Source organism: Lissotriton helveticus, chromosome 11, assembly GCF_964261635.1.
Source record: "Lissotriton helveticus chromosome 11, aLisHel1.1, whole genome shotgun sequence".
NCBI lineage: Eukaryota > Metazoa > Chordata > Amphibia > Caudata > Salamandridae > Lissotriton > Lissotriton helveticus.
The window spans coordinates 464868320-464878933 of record NC_136072.1 but is presented as its reverse complement, the minus strand read 5'-3'; the positions used below and the strand labels follow the sequence as shown (position 1 = coordinate 464878933).

Genomic DNA, 10614 nt, shown 5'->3' with positions numbered 1-10614 from the left:
GGACACAGGCACTTTGAAAAGCGACACAGTGCCATTTATCAATGCCTTTTTAGATAATGTAAAGGGGACATCAGCCAGATGCAGTGCAGGGCTGTTTCAAAATCCGGTTCCAATGTCGGTTCGTGGTTTGTGCAATTTAAAAGTGGGTGGCAGGCTTGGAACACGAGCGGCAAACATAATATGCCAGTGTCTTGGTGTAACAGTGAGTGGCGTGCATTCGCTGCATTGCTTTCTTAAGGATGTTGCAATGAACAGACATTAAAATAATACACATACCAAATGAGCAACACACTGTTTTATAATAAACAAGCAGTAATCATGCATATTTTAAACACACAAGCGAAACCATAAAAAAACTATTACAATATAAGATACATAAAAGCAATCAAGGAGGAGGAGGCTGCAGCCAAGAAGAGGGAACAAAGAGCAGCTGTTCAGAATACAAACAAGCTGCGAGGGTGCAGGAGGTGTTGCTCTGAGAAGGCACAGGAGATCACGTGAACTGGGAGCAGCAGCGAGGACAGATCGAAAGACAAAGAGGTGCACTGAAGCAAAACATATGGCCCATAGTGAAAGGCTTCACGTAGCCGGCTCAATCTCCAGGGCGGAACAAAAAGAGGGACAACTAAGTGTATTTACCAATGATAAGCCAGCATTTCTAAAGGACAGTAAGAGGAACCATTGAAAAAGTGGGCGTTTTTTTTAAGCCCATATCCTGGATACTGCATGTCTCTTCGAGACAGCCTATGCGCTGCCTAGGCGAGACCTATAAGCTTGTGGAACAAGAAACAAGATAAATACTTGAACACACTAGATCAATTTGTATGCTGTGTTTTTTCGATTTAAGTTCATCAATGACCATGTGGGGTTCTTTATAGATTTTATATTGTAACATTGATCCCTCCCCATTTAGTAGACCTTACTGGATCACACCCCTTGATGTTTACACACCAATGTGGCCCCAGCTTTGATAAAGTATATACTCAAATGCCTAGATACATGTCATGATGAAGCTCCCATTTTCTTTAATTTACTGTTCCAGGACGGCTGACATCCATCTTAGGTAAATAAAATAAAATATGCATAATGTGCATTTCTGAAAGGGTGGCCTGAAAACAAACTTCAACTGCCTGCCCCATAAAAATATGCTAAAAGAAAAAAATAGACAAGCTGGGCAACAACAGGCGGTGAGAGGGGTCAAGTAAACTGGTGACAAGCAGGCAGAGGCAAGGGAGCAATGCAGGAGGCAAGGTATAAAAATAAAAGCGTTGAGGAGGATGGGTCAAATAGGGGAAGCAACAGTCAAACTGGGTGGAGAGAGTTCAACAAGGAAAGTGCAGAGCTCTGAAGATGGAATCAGCTCTCGCGACCAGGTTAGAGATCAAGAAAACAATTATGTTTTAAAAAAACACACCCACAAAAAAATGTCACCATGCCCCAGGTAAGCACTGAATAAAGGGAAATCCTGGTTATACCCAGGTCATTTTTAACTGGAACCCTGCTCTTGTCCAGAGTACTACTTTCTCTTGAGCTCCCAGAGTTATGTTTTTCTGGATGAGTTCATTCGGGTGGTAGCATACCTTCCCAAGTGAGGGGTGGCACCTTTGATTATGCATGCTGCCCTATGAAAAGTGAGGCGGCTCCTCTAATATCTAAATAATTCCCTGTAAGGCTTCAAGTTGGGCCTAAAACACAGGATTGACTCAAGAAGGGTCTTCACACTTGCGTGTAGGGGAGAGACCAAGAAAACACATGCACCCTAGTGAAGTTCTAAAAGCAAAATGAAATGTAAGCCGTGGAAGGATACAAGCCATCCAGCCAAAATGAAGGTAAAGAAGCTGTTCTCTGGAGGGGGTACTGTTGAAGAGAATGCTGTGTTATTGCAAGGTGGAAGAAGTGATGAAATGAAACAGGGATATGTATAATGTAGAAAGAATGTGTACAGTTGTTAAAAGCATATACAGTTTGGCCATATCAAGGTTGATGAGAGTGGAGGAAAACAACTGGGTGCTTTCCTATAGCTTGTCCAAATAATGAAATAATATGCTTGCTTAATTTAATTCCATTTAAATTCAGTCTGCTTTTCATAAGGCAATAGAAACCGGATTTATTCTTAATAGCTCGCTACTTCAACCATCGTGTAATGCCAGAAAACCTCAGTGAGGTCACAGATGCACTTTATAATTTATTTTCATTCAATCAGAAAGCAAACATTGGCCCAGTTTTGTGATCACGTGATGCAATGAAGAGGATATCGTCTTAATGGAATTTGGTGTAATAAGCAAACGTGTTTAATGTAATGCAAAAGAAATAATCAGAAATGTATGTAAAGTATTTTTAACACATGTTTGTAGTTAAACTGTGTGTCTGCCTGTTTGGATTGCATTTTTTTAATACAGAATCTAATGTTCCAAACATTAAAGTGGGGTGAGGTTGTTTGATCCAAAGCAAGATAAGATGTGGAGAAATATAGAATGTGGTTAATGCAACAGAAAGATGAATGGAGGTTGGTAGGACATTTAACTAGTCCATTGCACAGTTATACAGACATGGGGACAACCTGGAGTAACATACATATTTAACTCTGTTTAATGTTTCTTCTGGATAATGTGTATATTTTCTTCTAAATTAATTAGTAGTGGAGGAGAGATAAGATACTGGGAGGCCTGCTACCCAAAGTGACACTATACTGAAGGCCAGCAGGTCTGCTGCTGGTATGTAGGGGGATGTTACAAGGCTTGGCAGCAAGGGGGTGTATGGGCAAGGGCTAATAGAGGAGTTGGCCTAACGGCTAGGGCGCTCGACTTCGGACCTGAGGATCTGGGTTCGAGTCTCGGTAACAACGCCAAACATCCTGTGATCCTGGGCAAATCACTTAATCTCCCCGTGCCTAACAAAAATAAATGTGTGTCCTCATGTAACATAACTGGTGCTATGTAAAGCGCTCTGATACCCAATTCGGTGCGGGTCAAGTTTGCGCTATATAAAACTCTGCAAAAAAAAATAAAAAATAAGGATAACACTGGGGATATGGCATACATAATGTTAGGAGTGTACATTCTTTTCAATATCGCACTATTTGGAATGATTGTTTACTAGTATTCTGTTAACTTTAATACAGATGACTTGATTTCGATTAGCAAACGATAAACACTATGGAAAGGCTGCTCATTATACCATGCAAGAGTTCCTTTGGCATGTCTGTCTTTTCCTAACCTTCCCAATATTCCTATAAGTATAGCTCAAAGGAGGGACTGAGAACTACCTGTTACAAGACTTTTCTCCCCGTAGACCTAAACTATTGAACATCTCTATCTTATAATTAACCTGGTGAGACCCCAAAAGGAGGGATTACTTGACGTGGTAAATACGGAATTTGAGTTTTGGTTTACACAACGGTCTGTAACTTTACACTGTGAGAAACATCCATTTGCTCCATCCATTATGACAGGTAATCTGTATTCTAAGCTTCTGACAATCGTGCAAGACTTTTTGAAATGTGTCCCCGTGCTTATTCAACTGAATATAATGTAAGAGATAAAAAAAATTGTGTGTACCATTTAGTACACCCTGTTGATAAATATGGCACAACTGTACAGTCTGGATTTGACCTAAATGCTAGAATGTTTTCCTTTGTTTGAATTGGCCAGTTGTACACCAAATAAACTGAATTTTGTGCCCTTATTGTAGCAATCCTACATTCCGCCCCGCTTACAAAACTAATTGGCTCTAAAAGACAATTTAGAGGTACTGAAGCCATACCTGGGCGATAACCAGTTTTGTGTAATCACAATGATCCAAGTGGCAGATCCACTATGTCCAAACAAGAGCAAAGTTCCCAGAATTGAAAAAGAGGTACATTTATTAGACAAAAAGCATACATTGCACAGAAAAGGGAAAATACACACACACTGCCCACCAACATATACATAAATAGCCACAGACTACTAAACAAAGTGCATTGAATTTGATCTTGCTTAGTATATTGTGGCCAATTCCCAAAGGCATTTATGAGAATGTGAAGTAGTAATCCTGTAGTACTTTGTTAGATCCCCATTAATGCCTTTGTAAATCAGCACACTTGTACACAAGGTAATGAAAAGTCTGGGAAAATGTAATCCTACGGTGGAGGTTTCTCCTACAACGGCAATTTTTTTGATTTCACCTGCACAGCACTTGCGATGTGCTTGTGAAATCTCTTCTATATAATATATATTAAAAGGGGTTCTTATCAGTGCCCATCGACAAATTCAAGTGTTCATTTGCTTTTGTGTGGAACTTTTTGTAGTTGCTTCCCTGGGCTGCATGCATTACATTATACTTCTACTGAAGCTGTTCACACTGTTTAAGCCCCATTCACTGTCAAGATAAGATCTCTTACCACAGAAAAGGCAGACAGCTTCTAACAGTATACTGGGATGCTTGCTTTTTTGTGCTTAGTTGTGTAAAGGAGATGCTTTAACCTTAGAATGTTTGTGGCAATTCCTATTCATGCCTCAGTACCTTCCTTTGCACTTTGTAGGCATTATCGGATTCATTTTATCAACTTCATCTATTTGGTCATTATGATAAATACTAAATATTGTAATAAACATTGCGTGTTAAAAATAAAGTTAATTTACAAGAGCTATCCTATATTTTACTGCTAAACTGGTAGCCACAAGTGCAGTTACGTTGCAGACAACAGGGTCATGATTTGAATGGTGCAGCAGGTAAAGTAGCATTGGGCCCAAAAGTTATCAGAACTCCTCTAAACACATAATATTGCCAAATTTGACTACTAATCTTGCAGTTGCAATTGCAGTTAATAGGGGTTTGATTTAAATGTTGCAGCAGATGCAGTGGCACCGGGGCAAAAAGTTGTCTTAACTCCACTAAACGCCAAATATTGCTATATTGTACTACTAAACAGGCAGTCACAAGTGCAGTTATCTTGCAGGCAACAGGTTCATTATTTGAATGGCGAAGCAGGTGCAGTGGCACCGGGTGCAGCATTTGTCAGAACGCCTCTAAACACCTAATATTGCTATATTTTCACAACTAAAACAGGCAATCATAAGTGCAGTTATCTAGCAAACACTAGGGGCATTTCAATAGTGCAGCAGGTACGGTGGCACCGGGACCACAAGTTCCAGGCACCCACTAAACACCTAATATTGCTATATTTTATTTGTAAACAGCAAACCACAAGTGCCGTTACCTTGCAGACAACATGGTAATGATTTGAATGGCACAGCAACACTGGACCCAAAAGTTGTCAGAACTCCTCTAAACATATAATATTGCTATATCTGACTACTAAACAGGCAGTCACAATTACAGTTACCTTGCAGTTAAAATGGATTTGATATGAATGGTACAGTAGGTGCAGTGGCTCTGGGGCCAAAAGCTCTAGGGAACCCTCTAAACCCAGATTATTGCAAAATTTTAGTATTAAACAAGGCAGTCACAAGTGCAGTTATCTAGCAGGCAATAGGGTCATGATTTGACTGTTGCAGCAGGTGCAGTACCACCAGAACCGACACTCTAGGCACCCCACTAAACACCTAAAATTGCTATATTTTACTTCTAAACAGGCAGTCAGAAGTGCAGTTTCCTTGCAGACAACAGGGTCATGATTTGAATGGTACAGCAGGTGCTCTGGCACAGGACCCAAAAGTTGCCAGAACTCCTCTAAACAGCTAATATTGCTATATTTTTTTTACTATAGAGGTAGGCACTGTTGCAGTTATCTTGCAGTTAAAAGGGGCTTGATTTGAATGGTGCAGCAGGTGCAGTGGAACTGGGGCCAAAACTCTAGGAACCCACTAAAGACAGAATATTGCTAAATTGTACTACTAAACAGGCAATCACAAGGGCACTTATGTAGCAGGCACTACGCTCATGAGTTCAATGGAGCGGGAGATGCAGTGGGACCGGGGCCAAATGTTGTCAGAACTCCTCTAAACACCAAATATTGTTATATTTAACTACTAAATAAGCAGTCACAGGTGCAGTTGCCTTGCAGGCACTAGAGTCATGAATTCAATGGTGCATTAGGTGCAGTGACTGGGGCCCAAAGCTCTAGGAATCCCTCTACATACCAAATATTGCAGTATTTTACTACTAAACAGGCAGTCACTAATGTAGTTATCTTGCAGGCACAAGGGCATGATTTGCACGGTGCAGCAGGTGCAGTGGCACTGGGCCCAAAAGTTGTCAGAACTCCTCTAAACACATAATATTGTTGTTACATCAATTAATTCTATTATTTCCCTCTTTCATTTCATTTTTTAAAATGTTGCCATTACTTACCTGCACTATACCAATAGTAACAGCACAATATATGGCCTTTTTGTACATAAACAAGTCATAACACTTTAACAGACTTTCTGTAACTTATATTGTACCACTACTCAGCAAGCTACAACTTACTACAATAAACCGCGTATTATTAATCATATAGGCGAAACCTAATGCATTTACCAACGCTTGTTTCAATGTAGACAACTCCCTGCTATCCTGGTGGATTTTCTTTGAGCTTGTAGTTAAAGAATGACACATCTGCTAGTGTGGATCTTGGGTGTTTGCTCCTGGTAACATATTTTCATAAAACTGCCCCTGAGAAAATTCTTCACAGAGCAAGTGCTGGGTACATTTAAAACAAGTGGGTGGATTGCAGTAGGGTAATGTGCTGCATACTTTTTAACTACATATATGTTTTGTAACGTAGACCATGATACCATCTTCTTGTACCAAACATGGCTGGCTATCCTGAGGCTTCCAACATCAGCCTCTTCTGTATTTAGAAACTGTGGTCAGTCATCACACTTTTATTGTGTCACTGAGTCTGTCATTGTGCATTTATCATTGTGAGAATTTCACTCTGAGCCTATCCCTCTGAGTGTGTACCTGTAAGAAGAAGTCACAGCTGGGTAAATCCAGTACCTTCCTCATATTAACATAACACGACAAGTCACATTTCTTAATGCTTTCCATTACAGAAGTTCCTGTAATATACACATGCCCGTCTTTTCTGACATTCCTCTAGCTCAGCTGATAGTCACGAGGGCATGGCATATTGCGTAAGTCACATCCACTGTTTTGTTGTGTTTGTCTTTTCTTCTCCTGCTTTTCTCCATTTATCTTGTCCACAACTTGTGATGTTTTAGTGGGGTTCCTTATTTCTGTACCTTTTAGAATGTTTTTTAATTATAGACAGGCAGGTTTTGCTTATGGAGGTCCTACTAGTACCTGAAAGACCCTAAAATCAAAAGCATGAGGGAACAATTTTGGACTTATACCCAAATGAAGATGAGCGAGTACTTTACCAGCACATGATGAATGGGCCAAATGATCCATAATAGTTCTTTGGTTTTCATAATTCTAAACCCGTCCTTTCTGAAAGAGATGGCTACGCAACATTGCTAAGCTGGAAAGTGTCTTCTTCTATAAGGGGCCACCTGCTCAGTCACGTCCGGCACATTAAGCGCCCAGCACTTTGGGCAACATTGCGATGAGCAGATGAAGCTTGGTCAACAGTGATGCAAGGATGGAAGGATACTTGTCGTGTTCATCCTCCTCTTCAGCAAGACATTTACTGCAGGAAGAGTAAAAAAGACAGAGTAAGTAAGTCCATTTTATTCTGAGAGCAAGACTCACTTTGCAAGAGTATTCCTGTGTGTGACACTCTCATTGTCTGACAGACCATCTTTGTCTGCGAAGAAGCGGACAGTAAAGGGACATCAACCAAAATAAGGCAGCTTTTCCAGAGCCACTACTGTCTCTTAGATCGGGGACTTCCTTACAGTGAACCAGACATTGCTAAAACATAATTTTATATGAACATCCAGGTTTACAGTGCCCTCTCACAATCCACTTCCACTGGTCCTTTCTCTCCCTGACAGTTGTTTAAACCAAAGTGGTCCCAGACAATAATGCATCCTACTCATTTGGAGAAAACTAAGGAGGTGTGGTAAATTTCAAGAATTTAAGTTATGAGTATCCAGATTATTCACTGCTAGCATCTCACATTGGGTCAGCACCCCCCTGGCTCCTCATCACCACCTCCTCCCAAGCAAAAAAAAAGAAAAAATATCTGATGTGGGAAACTTCTACCCTGTTATTTAATTTTTTTTTTATGAAGGGTGCCCATTACCATATAACCTATTCGTGTCTGCAGCTCCTACCCAAAATAAGAGAGTAGTTCAAGGAAAGGGTGGCACAAAAAATGCACATGGGGTGGGGAAGAGTTATAAAAATTGGAGCCAAAGTGTAGGTGGAGACCACAAACCAACCAAAAAAACCCTACATGGGTGAGAATTTCATTGCTGGGAGCTCTTTGTCAAACATTGGTGAGATCCTAGCCATGAAAATTCGTAGAACCGTAGTTTTGTGATTAGTGAAGATAGACTCACACTTTGGTTAATACATTCAGTAATCTCATAGTGATGGCACATCAGCCATGCCAAGACTGATATAAGAAGGAGCTTCCACGATATTCCTTGGAACCCTGGCTGTAATTGTAGTCAGGAGAAGGGTTCCTTTGTAATCATTGGCATGTGTGTATAGAGGCCTACAGATCTTAAGTGTGCTTATCTAGTATACAGTCACCCCGTGGTAAACCATTAATTAGTAAAGCATTCATTTAAATGATGCATATCTGTCTCACAAATTCACAACAGAATAAATTACTTGTCACTGCTTAGGAAAATTGCATGAAGTATATCAGTTAGAAATTGAGATTGATTTTATTCTATATTTCATAAACATGAATGGTATATATGCATTTTCAACCTAATCATCAATGATGCATTGCTGAGGTGAGTGATATGTGCAGTGATTGACATATAAACCATGTCAGGTTGGCACATTTGCAAAATAGAACAATATACATGGTTCAACTGAGACAAAAGTTGGTTTTATGTCAGCATCTAGGTATGGTGTCAGTTGTCATTTGGTTTAAATTAGTGGTTCTTACCCTATGGTCTGGGGGTCTGCAACTGCTTAAGAAAATACATATTTTAAACATATCTATAAAGTGTATGCAAATATAGCTGCAACGCGTACAATTGCATATTTAACCGCATGCGTGCGGCATGATTTCCGCTCCTGTGCTGAGATTTTTCATATCGCAATTTACATGACGAGCTGGGCTCGTCATGAGCGTGCGAGGAGGCTACCTCATGACGAGCCCAGCTCGTCATGAGCGTCGAAGGGGTTAAAAACATTCTGTAAATGTAAAGGAATTTGAAGGCTAAGAATTGTTAGTATCCTCAGATTGATTCATGGGAGCAGTGCAAGTGTGTTAAACAAAATATGGCATGGCCAATGAATGGCCTCAATTGAATTTTGAAGAGATCCACCCTTCCCATTAAAATCTAGAGTTTTAAAATATTTGTTGTTGTTGTGAATGAAATAAAATATCTTAATTTCTTATATTTGTTTGATGATGCTCGTTTCTCTATTTCTATGTATTGTTGTGTTGTTCAATTTTCTCGCAACAATTTAAACCAGGATCCCAAGCATCCAGTATTTACTCAGTGGGGATTCATAAATTCCAATAATGATTCAGTAGGGGGCCACAGGTTCCAGTAATGATTAAATGGGGGTTCCACAGACTTCAAGAGGTTAAGAACAACTTGTTTAAATGGTTTGAACAGTAGTTATCTGCACTTGACCCCAGCAGACACAATTTGAGGAGGGAGGGGCCTTCATCTAAACAGTGAGTCTGACACTTCAAGTTGTGCCATCTAGAGGTCGTTGACAGCGCAGTCATAAATTCTGAATGGCACACATATATGTGTGTGACGTGAGATTAATTCAGCACCTCTCTGGATATGTCTGGAGACCTGCTGACAAAGCTAGACAAGCTACAATTTCCTGTCTGAATAGGGATTGCCAAGCTAGTATGGTGAACCTGCCATCTTGAACTCCTCAACCCCCCACCAAGTGGCTAATGCCATCAATGCAGAAGCCATTTCAGGAAAAAATGTCCACCTGTGTATACAAAATGAAAAGTAAGCCCTAAGAATATAAGAGATGTTGCTGTCAGAGGGTATGAGTCACGAAGAACGAAGCAGTAAGTTACAGAGAAGATGATAGTGTCTACGAGGCCAACAGTGCCAGAAAGATTTCACTGTCTGTGGTAACCGGGTTCCTGGGGTACCAAGGCAGTTAAAGGTTACTGGGCACCATTTGAATCAATTGGAGTGGTTCGTATATGATGTTATAGGGCCATAGTTCTGGAGCCTAAACTGGTGGGGCTGGTGAGCCAGTTGTGGATACGTCGGTATGAGGGGGGTAGGGGGGGTCGATGGATGGAGGAGGAGCTGTGCCTCCATATCAATTGCCTGGAACTTTTAGCGGGTTCTTTTGTCATCGGGTCTCTTTCAAAGTGCATCCTTCTCAGGATGGGCAATGTGTCAGCAGTACGCTAGGTCGACAAATTGCAGGGCACCAGATCTCACAGACTAGTGGAGACTGCCAAGGAGCTTTGGCATTTTTGCCTGCAGCGCACTATTTCAGTGTTTGTAGAACATCTGCCAGGTCAGTCCAACACGATTGTCAACTGGAATTCGAGGTTTCTGAGGGACTTCAGCGATTTAAGGATAATTCCTTCCATATTTCTGTGGC

General features: G+C 40.7%; 1 protein-coding gene across 1 annotated transcript in view; it reads right to left on the bottom strand.

Annotated features, from left to right (window-relative positions):
• Positions 1 to 3844: 3844 nt before the first annotated feature.
• The window catches only part of INPP5D (inositol polyphosphate-5-phosphatase D), an 809167-nt gene continuing 802397 nt past the window's right edge, over positions 3845 to 10614 (bottom strand). The window contains exons 28-29 of the mRNA XM_078666020.1: positions 6206 to 7579; positions 3845 to 4874 (exon numbers count right to left, since the gene is read on the bottom strand). Of these exons, the coding sequence (XP_078522146.1) occupies positions 7577 to 7579 (3 nt within the window). The 3' untranslated portion in view covers positions 3845 to 4874; positions 6206 to 7576. The remainder of the gene's footprint in view (positions 4875 to 6205; positions 7580 to 10614) is intronic.